Source organism: Gopherus evgoodei, chromosome 1 (genome assembly GCF_007399415.2).
Source record: "Gopherus evgoodei ecotype Sinaloan lineage chromosome 1, rGopEvg1_v1.p, whole genome shotgun sequence".
Taxonomy (NCBI): Eukaryota; Metazoa; Chordata; order Testudines; family Testudinidae; genus Gopherus; species Gopherus evgoodei.
Window position 1 is genome coordinate 230,199,332 of NC_044322.1, and position 16,603 is coordinate 230,215,934.

Genomic DNA, 16,603 nt, shown 5'->3' on the forward strand with positions numbered 1-16,603 from the left:
AGGGCTCCATTACTGTTTCAGTACAATCAGTCTAAGACAAATGGACATGTCAGAGCCTATAGTGTTTATAATGCACCTATCACCAGCATAGCTCTTCACATCTCTAACCACATTACATGCTGATGGTTACATGGCCTTCTCTATACTCTCTCACTGATACTCCCACCTAATTTCACTGTAGCAGGAGGCTGCAGATCCCCTCTTTTTTCAGTTCTCCACAGGGGGGATGATGGCTGGGGTTTTCTAAAGCACCTAGGTGGGAGATACTTACAGGAGTTGATCAGTTTGGACTGTCGGCGCTTGAAATTATCCAGTGTGGCTGCAGATTTCTTCTCTCTGTCCGGGGAGAGGAGACAGGAGAAAATAAGAACTGCTGAACTGGATGTAGCTTGTTCAGATCTCAGTAATTAACTGGAACAGCTGGGACTTCTCTCTCCATCAAGTTCAAAGTCTGCATTCCTTATTTCTACTGCAAAGGACTGTTGCCAGGCTGATGGATATTCAGAAGTAAAAGGACATGAATTCCCCTCTTGCCCCTTGGGGAAGGGGATCCCATTGCATGGGCAGCCTGGGATGAAGATTAGGCAGGGGTCGTTATTTCAGAGAGCATTTTGCTCTGTTGTCTGTTTCTTGGGTCGCTAAGGAATCAATGGAAAGTTCTGGGCCTCTGTATCTCACATGCAAGGGATTAGAAGCAAATGGGAGACTCACCGAAGTATAACTGTGTCTAAGCTGGTTGGCTGGTCCTTGTGTGCTCCCTCCTCTGAAAGGACAAGAGAGGTTATTCCATTTCCTGCCAATAAGACAGCAAGCACGAGAGAGAGAGATTCCAAGTAGCCAAGTGCAATGCAAATATCGCATCCTAAACCCTATGTAGAGGTGGTAGCCTGGGACTGGGACCAGTACTCTCCTGAGGTTTTTTTCCCCAGGCTTTACAGCTTCATGGCTTTAACAATACTTGGCACTTACTTAACACTTCATACCCATCATTTAGACAATAATTCTTGTCTTTCATACACACATCTTTCCAAGCCACCAAATGGGAAGAGGCCTGCGTTTTCAAAAGTGACAATGACTTTGGTGTCCAATTTAACGTGCCTGAAAGGGGCCTGATTTTTTCAGGGTGTGGGTGGCTTGCTCAGCATTTTCTAGAAATCGGGGCCCCTTTAAAGTGCCTCAAGTTGGGCATCCACCACCTGACGCACCGAAAATCATTTCTGAAAATCTGAGCCTTATTCTTGGAGATGTTCAGATCCCAAAGCTCTGATTGACTTCACAGTTGTAAGTACTTAACACCTCTGAAAATCACCCTATACATATGTGTTGGGAGCACTGTGGTCTAGTAAATTAGGCATGGGATTAGATGTCAGAGCTGGGTTCATTATTGATTCTGATACTGAAACTAAGTCACTGGTGACCTTTGGGAAGTCACTCTCTCTTTTTCTGAAGCAGGGGTCCATTTGTAGAATGGGGAAAATATTTACCTCCTTTGATGGATGGTGTTGGGAGAGGCCTAAATCTGAGGAAAGAACTATATATATATATATATATATATATGGCAAAGGATTATTAAGAACAGCTGGTGGCAGAGATGAGAACAGAGCCCAGGAAGGGAACCACTATTATCACTAACTTTTTCCACTTTGGGGCCAAAAATGTAGAAGTGCAATATTTTGAACCAAAGTGGCTTCAATGTAAGAACACTTCCAGTATCCCAAAATACCAGTATTTATGCAGTGTGGAAAAACATAAGAGGAGTTGAGGCAAAAATATGCCAAAAGTGTCACTAATTTCACCCAGCTCAATATCTGTATTGATAAAGGGCATAGAGATCTCATACACACAAAGTACAATATTGGCTAGGTGCATTGTGGGGGATTTATGCCTTTGTCTAAAGAATTCATCATTAGCTTCCACCAAAGACAGGACACTGGATCTGATGCAGACATGGAACAGCCTTGGGGTGGCAGCAGAGGCCTCCACGCTTCAAAGGCTAATAGCTTACTGTGAAAAGGTTAATACTAGTGGGACCACTGCATGGCTGAGGAAAAGGACTAGAACTCTGAATAAGGACAGAGTGCGGCTACACAGAGTGCGGCTCACATTTTAGAGTGAGCCTCCAAGCCCAGGTCAGTAGACATAGGCTAGTAGTGCTCCTGCTAGTGCTCTAAAAATAGCTGTATAGACAGAGCTTTAAAGTGGTAGCTTGGGCTCTGAAGCCCATCCTATCTCCCTAAGCTTCAGCACCCGGGCTCCAGCCCAAGCCACAACTTCAGAGCAATCTATACAGATATTTTTAGAGCCCTAGTGTGAGCCCTGTTAACCCAAGTCTGTTGGCCGGCGCTGGGAAGCTTGCTCCAAAATGCTGTGTAGACATACCCACGGGGGTTCAGTGGCAGGCAAGGCAGGAGAGAAGGAAGGCTGGAAGAGCAGGCGGGGAAGATGGTGAGAAGAAATACTGGGCAAGTAGTTGAGGAGGGACTGATTTAGTGAAATGGGAGCTGGGTGTGCTGTTGGTAGCTATTATTAGTATTGGTCAGTCTGGAGAGTGGTGATGGGAATAGTGGTCCAAAGCTGTCAAACAGGCAGTCCTCACTTGATATAATAGCTTTTTATCTCTGAAAACCCCAATAATACAGCTCAATTTTAGTGACAAGGGGGTATATTTCCATAGGGCAGGACTGAGGGGCATTAGCAGAGCTATGAGGGGAGCCCAGGATGAAATAGCAAGGGGCTGGTAGGGCAGGATAGAGAGGCTTTGGCAAAGCTGTGTGTGGATAGTTTTGGAAATGTTTCTAGCTATTCTCTGGTTATAGCTATTTTCACTCCCTCACTCCTCCATCATTTGCTTTATGCTGAGATTTGGTATCTGAGGCCACGTCCAGACTAGGAATTAAAATCGATTTTAGATACGCAACTTCAGCTACGAGAATAACGTAGCTGAAGTCGAATTTCTAAAATCGAGGTACTCACCAGTCTGGACGGCGCCGCATCGATGTCCGCGGCTCTCCGTGTCGATTCCGGAACTCCGTTTGGATTGATGGAGTTCCGGAATCGATGTAAGTGCGCTCGGGGATCGATACACCGCATCCAGACTAGACGCGATATCGATCCCCGAGCAATCGATTTTAACCCGCCGATGCCGCGGGTTAGTCTGGACGAGGGCTTAGGAGGAGAGGGGGTCTCACCTTGTAAGTTGTCTGGCAGTACTGACATCCTCCTCAGGCCCTGCCGGTGCCAGTCTTTGCTTTTTGCTCGGCGTTTGTTCGCGTTCTCCTGATTCCCTGAATTGAGTCCCCGCTCCTTCATGTCCACCCTGATGACTTTTTTATCTGGCCAACTTGATGACTTCTCCAAGGGTGCATGTCTGGCCAACTCCTCTTTCACTTGGGTCGCAAGGTGAAGTGGTTCTCCCTGCCCTTCTATCTTTTGCTTGCATGTCCTAGTGCCATCTGCTTTCTCTATCATCACTGCAGGGCCTGTTGTGTTCCTTGTATCCACGCTGGTGGGGCCTGCCTGTGCCTGGTCCCACTGGGGCTCCTCGAAGACTGCATCCTGTTGGTACAATGTTCTGATGGCTGGTGGCGATGGAGGGCTGAACTGCAGGAAGTGGATTGGGTTGGAGAAAGCTAGTAGTGAGGGTGGCTCTGGTGAATTTCTACTCTGAGAATCTGTGGATGTTCCCCACCCTCCCAAGGAGGGCCTGGAGGTGTAATCAGATGTGGACTTTCCACAGTGTGTAACCAGGTGCTGACCCATTGCTTCAGGGCTTCTGTCAGAGTGGCCCATGGGTGCCTCATTTTCCAAAGAGGGAAAATCTGAGCTCTCGGCCAATGAAGTGACCCCTGAGTCACTGGTGTCCACCACATCCAGTGAAAGTGAGGTGACAGGATCCCACTGGGCACCAGACACTCTCTCGTGGGTCATCTGCATTAGGAAGGGGTTGTCTTCTCCATCTGTCACAGCAGGGGCAGGGACCAGAGCATGAGCAAGGCTGTCAGCATCAGGCGCAGAGGCTGAAGCCTGGGCAGGGCAGCTGGAATTGGGGGCAGTGGCCAGTAACTGACTAGAATCTGATACACAGGTTAGAGGTGGATTGGAGTTAGATACAGAAGGCAGAGGCTGGTCAATATCAGGTGCAGGGGCTGGAGGCTGGTTGGAGTCAGGCACAAGGGACTGAGACTGGAGAAGCTGGTAGGCATCAGCCAGAAGAGCCAGAGGCGAGCTGGGCGAGCCAGGCACAGGAGCCAGTGGGTGGGTGAGCTGAGTGGCATCAGCCAAAGGAGCCAGGGACAAGCCAGGTTCAGAAGCTGGAGACTGGGTGGCATCAGGCACAGGAACCAGGGGCGAGCCAGGAGCCAGAGGGTGGGCAAGCTGACTGGCATCCGGTGCAGGAGTCACGGGCGAGTTGGGTGTAGGAGCCAGATGGCAGGCAAGCTGGTCGGCATCAGGTGCAGGAGCCAGAGGGTGGGCGACCTGGGTGGCATCAGGAGCTGGGGGCGAGCTGGGTGCAGGAACCAGTGTGTGGGTGAGCTGGTTCGCATCAAACACAGGAGCCAAGGGCAAGCTGGGCACAGGAGATGGAGGGTAGACGAGTTGGTTGGCGCCAGCCATGGGGGCCAGAAGGGAGCTGAGCGCAAGTGCCGGAGAGTGGACAAGCTGGGTGGCATCAGGGGCCAGAGGTGAGCTGGGCGCAGGAGCCAGAGGGTGGGTGAGCTGGTCGGTGTCACGTGTAGGGGCTAGGGGTGAGCTGGGCACAGGAGCCAGAGAGTGGGTGAGCTGGGTGTCATCAGGCAAAGGAGCCAGGGGTGAGTCGGGCGCAGGTGTCGGAGAGTAGGTGAGCTGGTCGGCATCAGGCAAAGGAGCCAGGGGTGAGTCGGGCGCAGGTGTCGGAGGGTAGGTGAGCTGGTCGGTATCAGACACAGGAGCCAGGGGTGAGTCAGGTGCAGGTGCTGGAGGGTAGGTGAGCTGGTCAGCATCAGGCACAGGGGCCAGGGGTGAGTCGGGCACAGGCGCTGGAGGGTAGGTGAGCTGGTTGGCGTCAGGTGCAGGAGCCAGGGGTGAGCTGGAGTCAGACTCAGGATTAGTAGGCTGTGTGTGCTGCTCTAGGACAAGGACTACAGCTTCTTCTGGGAGCTGTGGTACAGCGTTAAGGGCACTTCCTGTTCCTGGCACTTCCACCTCTAAGCTCAAATGTGACTCATCAAGTAAAGGGTTTTGTTGTGCTGTGTGAACCATGTTTGCTTCCATTTCCTTTCCCTGGAAAACGAAACTTCTCGTTGGAGGCTTTTGGTGCCTCTGGATTTTCTCCAGGTAATTTGCAGGAGCGAGAGCCATGTTTGGTGCTTGGGATGCCTCTAGATGCATTGTAGCTGGAGCTGCAGGAGTAGATTCTACTTCATCTCTGTCCATTGGCAGGCTCTGCCTTGAAAGGGGAATTCTGAAAGCCTTGGAGATGGAAGGTTGGGTAATTGGGTCTTCATTAAGGCCCTTCTCAGGTGTAAGCAGCCCATGAGGAGTCTGGACACTCTCTGTGCTGGTAATCACTGAGGCTCCTTCACTAGAAGCTGCCTCCTGCAGGTAAGAAGTCTGTCTGGATGTGTCCTGTACAGAGACTGGTGCTTTGTCCAGGTCAGTACATCCCACAGGGCTCACTTGCGATCTTTCATCAGCATCCTCCTGAGACTGGCCAGCCGCTGATGCTGCCAAGTTGAACTCTGATGGTGTGGCTGGAGTGAAATCGTAATGGCTGGGAAATGCTGGGTTTTCTGCAACAGGATGAGGATCTGCACGACCAAAAGATCCCAAGTTCCTGGCACCAGAAGAAGGGTCCAGAGTCCCAGAAGAGTTTGGGTTCCCTGCACCAGCTGTGGTTACTTCTCTGCATAATGGAGATATGGTTCCTCCATCATCAAAGCTCTCGACTGTCCTTCCATCTCCATCACTATGGCCATCCTCACCATTACTGGCTCTGTTATCCTGATAGGTTTCTTCACAATCTTGGCCACTGAAAGAAATGGAGCTGAAAGGGTCAGAAACACTCATGCCACATCTCTGAGCACTGGGGAGACAAGTGGGGGAGTGCATCATGGAACTCCCACCCGCTGGGTTCTGACTTTCAGACTTTATCACAGCAGGTGGCTGAGCTCTTTCATTTGCTCCTCCAATGCAGGCCTTCAACACTATGCTGGATAGTTCATCCTCACCAGAACGCTGATTTTTGGAGAATGATTCCTGGGGCAGAAGGGCCAGCCCTGTTCCCTCAGCTGAGGAAATGCTCTCCCCCTCATCATGGAGGTCCCAGTTTTGCTTGGAGAGAGAAGGTGATGCTGGACTGAGTGCTGGTGGTGGAGCCTCCTGCTCTGCCTCTTCCCTCCCTGGCTCTTGTTCCAGTTCATCCCACCTCTTTTCCTTCTGATCTTCCCTGTCCCATACTAGCGCCTCATGCACTGGTTTCGCTTCCTTCTCTAGCTTCTCCCATTCTGGCTCCTCCTGTTCCAGCTCTGGCTGCTTCTCTTCCGACTGCTCCTCCTCTTCTGGCTCCTCCCCGCATTCTAGCTGCTCATGCTGCCACTCCTCCTGCTCTGTGTTTTTTGCAGCATTCAATATGTGGAAGACGCACTCTCCTGGATATTCAGTGCTGCTTTCTGCTCTTCCATTATCTGCTCCTTTCTCCTCCTCCAGAAGGAGGTTTATAGAACCAGATGGACTTTGCCTAGCAGCCACTTCTGTTTTCTGGTTTGTGGCCAAGGCATTGTTCCCTCTCTCATGGGATGACAGGACCCTCTTTCCATCTGCATTTCCTCTTGTCAGCTGTGAATTTCCTTGGCTGTCATCTGATAATGGGTAGGGTGGGTGATGTGAAGAGGAAGAGTCTGTAGCCTCTCTCCCTCTCTGTAAGCCTCCCACTTTTTCATCATTATCTACAGAAGGCATGGGATTCATCCTGCCTACTGCATCCATTCCAGGAGATGGCTCCTCGTCCGTCCCTGCCACTGCTTCAGTACTTGGCGGGAGCTCTCTGCTGGTCCCATTTGCTACATCCAACCCCTGCAAGGGGGGATCTCCAATAGTGTCATCATGCAAAGTCTCAGTCTTGCAATGAACCTCTGAAATGTCTTTACACACCATGAAGTGTTTAGTGGCTGGTTCCCTCTGGATGGGGATAGTGTCTGTCATTGAGGTTTCCTTATGCTGTGCCTGGAGGACAGCAGTATGACATGCCAGAGACTGATTCTGATCCTGAGGAAATTCAATCTGAAGGGCTGGAGACTGTATCTGTGGGTTTTTGTCATAAGCGGCTATTGCTTGTGGGACTGTGTTGGGAAAGGAAGAATACTGACTGCTTTCAAGATGAGCTGATTTTCCCTGTTCAGAGTTCGAAGAGTGATCCCATCTCTGTTTTTCCAAAGATCTCTCTTGTACTGTAGGCTCTTTCTCCCACTCTGAGAGTCCCCTCTGGTGCCTTAGATCTCTCTCTCCTTGTTCCAGTCCTGACAGAACAGGGTTAGAGGATCTGCCACACATCTCTGCTGATTCCCCAGCAGAGAGATGCCTCAGAGGATCCTGGGCAATGGAGATCTGTGCTCCTTCTGCAGAGCCAGGCAGCTCAGTGCTCATCTCTACAGACTCAGTGGTGACATCATGTTTCTTTTTGGCTGGTGTAGGATCAGGGTTTTCCTCACTAGGGCTGCTGATTGCTGGGGGAAAGGGGTCTCCCCCTTTGGCTTGTTCAGATTCCATCAGTAAGACATCCTGTAAATGAGAACACAAATATTGTATATTATAAAATGGCTAGGTTGGAAACTGTGAGTGGATTGACCCAAGGAGCTTTGAGGATAGAAGCTAATGTGTCTGGGAAAAGAAGTGAAACACATACCCAATGAGTGGGAGGGAGTCAGGAAACTGTAATGGTGGGGGTGATGGTAGAAGACAAATTAGATTGTTTGTAATGTGATAAAGCAACAAATCAAACTGGTGTAATATTGGGCTGCAGCTCAAGAGGCTGGTCTAAAGGAATGGGTCTAATTCAGCCTCACTTACACCAGAGAAGCCCGCTGACAGCAGTAGGGGGAGTATGTGTGAAAAACAAGGAAGATTCTAATCTACTGCCTTTACCTGTCTGGGCCATGGCCTGTCCCATCCCTGTCCACCCTGAAATGGGTCTCTCTTCCCAGCCACAGCAGTTTCCCATACTTCTGTTATCCCTGGAATGTTTTCTCTAATATTCCAACCGCTCCTCTAATGAAAACAATGGAAAATAGACCTGCTTTTAAGCTGCTGCATGCATCCTGTGTTGGGTACCACGCCATCATGCCAAAGCCACAGTACAATCCCCTCTGCAATGCCCAACCATCTCAGTCTTTTCAGGTCCATTGCCGAACAAAATTGTACCAACCTCCTACCCCAGCTTGTCTTTCAGCTGTCAAACCCTCCAGACAGCGAATGAGCTGTCCTGCCATTCTTGGCTACAGCAATCATCCCATACCCCTTCAAGTAAAAAACCCCTGTACCCAGTCCTGTCTCCAGAGCCATCAGATAACACCTCTCACTGAAAAAAATTAGGATAGCAGCCCTTCTAGCAGCAAAGAGCTGGGATTTCTTCCTCCCCGACCCCAAATCGGATAAGCAAATGTATGACTCTTCCCTCCCTGCATATTGCCAAACCCTTCTGAATCAAAGGTCAGGAAATTGAATTCACAATGCCATTGCAAGGAAAGAAGGGTGCACAGGAACATTCAGGGCTGGGCCCTCTCTGTGTAAAGAGAGAGATATCAGAGGGACTGGGGATGTGCATGGAGAGTGAGAATCGTGTTAGAAGTCTGTGCCAAGGCTATAGCTGGAATTATTGGAGTGCACGAGTGGGATATGAGTGTATATGGAAAGGGAAGTCTCTCATAACAGAATCAGGTTATTTCACTGGGGCAGGGGTGGCAGCAGCGTCAAAGAAAATCTGTGTTCCCATACAGGAATGGAAGGTAATAAGGGCTTTTCTACACTCTCAAGGGGAAGTGGGTTGGCTAAAAGAGGTGTGGCGAGACAGTAGCTAAACATGGTGGTAACCAGATAGTACCTGGAACCAGGTGTTTAAATCCCTCACAGCTGTATTGTAATATAGCACAGAATACTTATGGGAAGAGGTCCCCTCTCCAGCACTGACACATTGGTTCCCTGCATGTGATTCAGTGGGAGGGAGGATGATTTGTCCACTCTCTCTGCCTGTGGGTTTAGTGGATCAGAGATGCTGGCTGTCTGGATCAATCTCTCCTGCTCGGCATCTTGGGGGTGGATGTTCCCTAATTGATGTCAACAATATGACTGGCTTCAGAGGTGACCTCTTTGGCAAAAATGCAGTCTTACTCCTCATAGTAGCTGTAGACCATGCAAATTCTCCCTAAGGTCTTGTTAGTGTTCTTCACAATTCTATTACCCTACAGGAGCTCCTTTCCTTTGTTAACTGAGCCCTAAGCAGGGATGGCTAAGGGGCCATGGCCTTCCCATCCACTTTTCGCCACAGGCCTGCCTCTCTTCTTCCCTCTGAGGCCCTGCCACCTGGCCAGGCTGGAAGCTGGAGCCTGGTCCAGGTAAGAGTGGCCTGGGGAGCCCAAGAATAGCTCCCAGCCCAGGTCCATGCCCAGGGCAGATGGAGGGTCTGCGGCTCTTCACAGCTGCCCGGGTGGCTTACCATGGCCTGGCTGTGGCTTTTCAGACCCCAAGCCAGACACTGGAGCAGAGTTGTAGTAAGAGCCATGTGAGCAGCTGTGGGATGCTGCAAACCCTCCACCTGCCCTGTCTGGGGAACTTCGGGAGCAGGGACGTGGGCCAGGGGTTGCTCCCGGGGGCCGCACTCCAGGCAGGTGGAAGGGCCCAGGCTCCCTGATGAGACTCCATCTTCTGGCTTGCCCAGGGTGAGGCCTCATTTTCCCCCTCATGCTTTAAGGAAAGTTCTGTTGCCTCTGGTCCCAGGAGCACCCCCATCTCCTTAATTTGTTCTGATAGCCACTTGTAGATCTGGGCATTCTGCTGACTTGGGCCTGGACACATTCCTCTCCACAGAGGGCAAGTAAGTCCAAGACCTCAGCATAGGACCATGCAGAAGCATAGATCATGTATGGAGATCCACATCTCTCTCCTCCCTGATCAGGATTCTTCCAGGCTGCACAGTTTTATGCTGTTATTCAGACTGCCAGAATTCTCTGAAGTCTTCACTTTCCTTTCTCCTTGAAGACTATAAACAACATAATTGCCAGCAGCTATATGTTACCACATGGCCCTTTATAAGCAAGCACATTTATTCTTAAGGTGAAAGCATTACACACAAAACAAAAAACAATAGAAGTTCTTATGTATGTGCTAAAAGCTTACCTGAGGTCATCAATCAGTCTTATGTAGTCTCAGCTGGCCAAAGTTCTCCTGACCTTTCCCAGGAAGGATTGGGGCCACCCATGGACAGGAGGTCCCAACCTTTTACTGAATCAGAAAGAAGGCCCTGAGTCACTTTAAACTTAGGATATTTATCCAAGAGTCCTTTCTTTGTCTGCCAGTCTCTGCAGAATCTAGTTTGAACCAATACCTGAGCTTCTCCAGATGCTGGCACTTCCCTGGAAATGGTACAAGCTGACAGAATTTGCCTAATCACAGCCTGCTGTTCCCCCCCCACACACACACACACCACACACAGTTTCTCTCTCATCTTAATTCCTGGAGGAGTTGTGGGTCACCCTCCCCCATGGAATTACATACAACAACTGGCTCCCAATTATACATACATTTAAATCAATAAGGTTTCCCAAGGATATGGCAGGAAACCACCATATCTGTCACAACTTCCACCCCTACTTTAATTGTGGGAAAATTCATCCTGAGTGTCAGTGAACTTGCTTCTAAAGTGGGTTTACTAATGCAGGGCCAGATGGCAGATGATTAAAAACAAACTTATGTGTAGATGCAAGGCAATTCATCTCCAAGAAACCCAAGTTAACCTGAAACAAGTTTCAAGTATAGACGAGCCCTTAAAGGAAACAGGAACAGGGCACTCCAGAATAAGAGTGTCCTAAGTGCAGTTAATCAGGAATGTCTCCAGATGTAGACAAGCCCTAAGATTCTCACTCTCCTTAAATTAGAAAAGCTCTAACTTTCTCCGCCCTCTTTACCTTGATTCAACAGGTTCCCAGATTCTTTTCCCCCAACTACATACACACATTAGCACGGTGTGTGGAACACATGGTGCTATCTGTCTGTTCCAGTTCCGCAGGACCTGGCAGCTGCACTGAGGCACAGTGGAGTTTGCACACGCACACACCCATGATGTTGAAATACACCACCTGGCAGGGAAAGCCTTGCTCCACCCTTGAAATGTCTCTGTCAGAGCTGAGCTAACAGACTGCTGGTTGAGATGGCTGGTCTATTTGCCCTTCCTTTGCAGTGGAGCAGCAACCTAAGAGATGAAAATCTCTCTCCTAGTAGGAGCTTTTGAGCCTACTTCACTCTTCATTTGCTCTCCGGTCCCTCCCTCTTCTCAAGCCAAGCCCAATTCTAGGAGTTCACTAGCTCAGGGTGGGGTCTTGTGTTTACTGCTTCACATTCCATTCTCTGCTTCCAGCGCTTCTCAGACACCTAACACCACCCCCGCGTCATGAGGAGCGTGGGGGAGAGGCAGACGGAAACCTTCACAGCTCACCAGGGTCAGTGGTCCTCCTACAGCAGATCTGCTAGTTTTAAATGTCACACTAAGAGCTGTGCACACCTTTTATAATGAAACACAAAGGAAAGAAAAACTTGTCTGCTTTTGGTAAGAAAATGAACCTCTGAGCCAGTCACATGTACCTTTTGCTAAGGACTCTAAAAGAGTCAGGCTGGGCCATGCTGGATCAGGGTCTGCCTTTCTACCTCTACAACCTATCATTTCCCTCCCCAGGCCCTGATTTCTTCTCCCATTCTCACACATGCACACCCACACACTTGCCTGGTGCCATTCCTAGGGAATGGCCTATGGCCCTTTGCTTCTCCCCATGTCAGACTGGCTGATTGTGCTCTACTAGGCTGTCCCAAGAGAATGGGTGGCGTGGCTGGCCTGCCACCCAATCTCCAGAAGCAACTGGATTAAGTTGCTGATCTCACTGTACCACTGCTCTGCCTTATGGCATGATGCAGTATGTGCCCTGTATTGGCAATGGGACCAGCAACTAATTACCATTACTTCCTTGATTAGCCTGGTAGAGGACAGTGCTAGCCCCTAGAGATACATAGAGGGGAGCAGAGTGACAGAAGATGGCATCAGGGAAGAGGCAGGTATCCACAGGTAGTTGATGAACGGAACTGGGTGGGGTTTGAAGGGAGCAACTGATGACAGGAGTTTCTCCAGTCATGACTCTGTCTCCTTGACCCAATCTGTAACAGAATGTGCTGTCATCACTTGCATTTATCTCACTAGTTTGTGTACAGCCACTCCTGCTAGAGTGGCTTCCTTTGAGTGAATGTCAGTCTTGCATTTGGAAATCAAAGCAGTTCTTCCAGAAACCTGTGTCCTCCTGGTATATTTGCATAAAACACAGAACATTCCATCAGGTCAGAAATAAAATGTACTGTCAGCTACACTGCTATTAATATTACTGACTTTTCTACACAGAGCAGACTTGAAATTTGACACTGTCCCAAAACACACAGAGGTGTGTGTGTGTGGCGGGGAGGAAGGAATAAAAAACATTTGGAACTGATGTTATCTGCACCCCTAGAAAGTAAAACCCGAAAAAGGGAAGTGGAGCTATTTGCTACTGCAAATTCATTGAAAAGGAGAGGACTTCCCTAGCAGACAAACACAGATGATGCCAAGGTACTCTGCTTACAGTAGCATCTCACTACTTTGCACTAAAGGATAGCAGACTCATTGTGACTTACTGAACCTTTTAATGATCTGATCACTCACTAATTTGAAAAAGCAACATTTACACTTCGTTCCTGTATCTGAGCAATTCGGTTTTGTTTAAATGACGCCATTACTGGATACTATGCTGCAGCACTTCTTTTTTTTTTTTTCAATCATGATGTTATGGTACTATGAAACTCCACAACAGCATCTGCTGTTGAATCTTTGCTGAGTAGTGGGTAATGTCCATGTGTTGCACTTCCTGGAGGCACTGCAAAGACAACAGAGTTCTGGGGCAGCGGGGACAAAAGGGCCTTTAAGTCACCTTTGCATCCTTCCTGGGTTATATCAGGTGCCAGTGCAGCCCTCAGCCAAGAGCTGCTTGGTCTGATACCAGTCCCTTCTTCTGGGAGCTGACTATAAGCTGCTCCAGAGCAGCTGAAAATCCACATACTGATGTATGTCATGGGAATTCCACTCCCCACCCACAGCATGATGTCAGTGTTTGCAAGGAGATTTACACAGGACCACTTACTGTGTCTCCAGTCAGTTCCTACACTGGGCCAAGTCTTTCCCTGGTGGCAGCAGTGGTTTATGGTAGTTATACACTGGCACAAAGGCAGGCAGGGGCCATAGCAAGAACCAGAATCCTACAGGTTAATAACGTGTGGAATAGCAAGGGTCTATTTTTGTAAATATAAAACATAGGTTATATCTAAAGCAAACGTGTGTTGTGAGATACAAATTTCATTTAAATGCCTCAGTAAATTAAAAGCACTTTAAAGATTGGCCTTGTCTGCAGTGAACTGAGTGCAGGTGTCAGCGATCACTTTGGCTGCAATGGTACTGAGCACAGTTAAGCCGCAGGTGTAGATAAGGGCAAACAACAGTCAACAATGTCTCGGGTAATGGTTAGCTGAAAGAGAGCTGAATACAGATTGTTCTCTGTACTCGCAGCTTAACTGTCCTAAGTATTGGGTCAGCTGAGCAAGACACTGGGTAACAGTATTGCTGATCCCAAGGGTTTAAAAAAACATCAGGAGTCAGTCTCAAAAATATCATGAGATTTAAAAAAAAATTAATACAAGATTATATTTATTTGCCCTCTTGTTTTTGAGTCTGTAAAGATCACAAATTTCAGGCTTTTCTCTTCAACCATGAGGACTCAAAACTCTTTGTCACCTTCATTTAAAAAAAAAAAAATCTCATGTAATCACCTGGCTCAGGGAGCTGGGGCTTTAATACAGACAGCAACTAGCATGAGAGTTACTACAGAGAATTCTTTCCTGGGTGCTGGCTGGTGAGTCTTGCCCATATGCTCAGGGTTTAACTGATCGCCTGGTTTAACTGGAGTTGGGAAGGAATTTTCCTCCAGGGAAGATTTGCAGAGGCCCTGGAGGGTTTTTGCCTTCCTCTGCAGCATGGAGCATGGGTCACTTGCTGGAGGATTCTCTTAAGGTCTTTAAACCATGATTTGAGGACTTCAGTAACTCAGACATAGGTTAGGGGTTTGTACAGGAGAGAGTGGGTGAGATTCTGTGGCCTGCATTGTGCAGGAGGTCAGACTAGATGACCATAATGGTCCCTTCTGACCTTAAGTCTATGAATCTATGAGATTTATGATAAAAATCAAAAGAGTTGGCAACACTGGAAAGGAGGACTCCTTCTCTGAAAAGCATTTCTCTAAGGCTAGCTGGGGAAGGGTTGTACTAACCACTACATTCTCTTTCACTATTTTAGTATTGTCTGGATAGCTCTTATCTCTAGTTTGCAGTTTTAAATTGCTTGCACCTTCCCTACACTACAAAATTAAACCATTCACTAACTCAGTTTCCAAAATCATTTTGATCTGGCCTATTGTGCTGCACATACAAATAACCAACAGGTGGCAGACAATTTTGTGATCACAGTCAATGCTAACAATGCTCAACAGTCAGATCCATCATGCACAAACTATTTGCAGAGATCCTGTCAGGCCCATTTGCTTCTGGTTCAATCCTGCAAAGATGCTCAGCAATCTCAACTCCCACTGCCTTCAATGCATGTAGAAGGCACCCAGCACTTCACAGGATCCAGGTCTGTATATTATTAGATTTCAATTTGACACTGGGGCCTAAGTAAACCTACTAGTATGTAAATTCTGCAAATGAATCCCTCCAGTTCCCATGCATCTCTCTGGATATGACAGTGACTGCTTACACTATGAAGCATATGCAAGCTAGAAAGCAGGCATGAGCCAGCAAGGCTGAAACATTAATTTTATGTTATAATCATTCAGCCACCACTAGTTATGATCTCCTAATCAATTTACGTTTTAAGTGTGCTGCTATCTCTTGATCCATTGGAAAATATGAAGCTTGATATGTTGATTGAATATGCAGCCACAAAGGAGTTGAGCTATTCACAGAATGTGCCTTCTGTTCATCAGCCCTGACAGTCATTTGCCAAGAAGAGACCACATACACACTGTGATTATCAAAGGAAGGAACCAGAGCCAATGAAAACAAAGAAATCCTCAAAAGCACATAACCTACAATGTGAGTTAACTCTAGTTGTAGGGAAGCTCTGAGTGAACAAATTTGAAGCCTGAATGGCTCCTTGTGATATTTATTGGCTGAGTGATTAAAAAGTCCACATTACCTTTTGCCAACCTTTATAGACACAGGGCCCAATTCTTGATTGCCTTACAGCCTCTTTACCCCATTCCAGCGGTGTAATGACCCTATAAATTAGGCAGAAGTGACTTCCAGGGACCACCCCTTAGCAAGGGGGTTCACAAGAGATAGCACAGAGCTAATGGAATGACTCTACACCACTCCCCTTCTTAGCCGCCAATGTAGGGGGCATGCTGGGGGAAGGAAGGGCATGACAAAATGCTCTGTACTCTGGCTATCTTCGGCTAGCAGAGGGCTTACAATTGGCCTTACAGTCAGAGCATAAGCTAAAGCAGCTTTGAGGCTGCTGTAATTTATGCCAGGGGCTTGGCCAAAAACATGGGAGTTCACGCAGGATGCTTAAAACCACCTCCATTTCCTCCACCCCACTCCTGTGCCAAACAGAGAAGCAGGGTCTATGTGCCTAAACTCTCTGGTGCTCACTACTTCAGTGTGCTGGCTGGAAGTCAGGGTGTGGGGCAGTAAAAGTCTCTGAACAGTCATGATGACTCACGCTGTAGTCTGTGGCAGTTACAGTTTCCTTTGCCTGCCTTGCAACATCATCTCACCCAAAACAAATTTCAACACAAGATGCAGGAGGTATAAAGGATTCAACAGCGCTGCAGCCAGGAGTGAACAACAGTGTATGCCGGGGCTTGCAAACTTCCCCTGGAATACAGGCACCAGCAGCATGAGATTTATCAACCTTGACTCATTATCACTGCCAGTGCTTGGAGCAATTTGAGGAGCAATGAAACTGAAAACCACTTCCTCCATGTGTTCAACAAGCTCCTCTGGAACATCCAGCTCCTGCAGCCTCCTTCCCCCCACCCTCCCATACACGCACCACCACCACACACAGCTGCTGCCATCCCCCATCAAATTCCTCCACAAAAATCTGTGAGACTTGGCAGACTGAGTTCAGTAAAGAAGTCCAGAACATGCTAGAAACAGCTGCAGCAGAGAACTGAGGCTGGTATGTTTTTGAGCAGCTTAGAAAGAGAGGGAAACTGTCCAGCGGAAACATGGGGGAGGGTGCAGAAAGAGAAGGAAGAAAGTGGAAAGAACCCACTATTCTATCTGG

General features: G+C 48.3%; 1 protein-coding gene across 2 annotated transcripts in view; it reads right to left on the reverse strand.

The window, feature by feature from the left end:
* Window positions 1–16,603, reverse strand: part of LOC115637528 (rho guanine nucleotide exchange factor 5-like) — a 46,085-nt gene that overhangs the window by 14,226 nt on the left and 15,256 nt on the right. The window contains exons 1-4 of one of the 2 annotated variants that reach the window (XM_030538857.1): window positions 10,366–10,447; window positions 3,189–7,755; window positions 712–763; window positions 272–336 (exon numbers count right to left, since the gene is read on the reverse strand). In XM_030538857.1, coding sequence (XP_030394717.1) covers window positions 272–336; window positions 712–763; window positions 3,189–7,743 — 4,672 coding nt within the window. In that variant the 5' untranslated portion in view covers window positions 7,744–7,755; window positions 10,366–10,447. Of the gene's footprint in view, window positions 1–271; window positions 337–711; window positions 764–3,188; window positions 7,756–10,365; window positions 10,448–16,603 lie in introns of those variants that run through there. The other variant, XM_030538847.1, reaches the window with a different exon arrangement.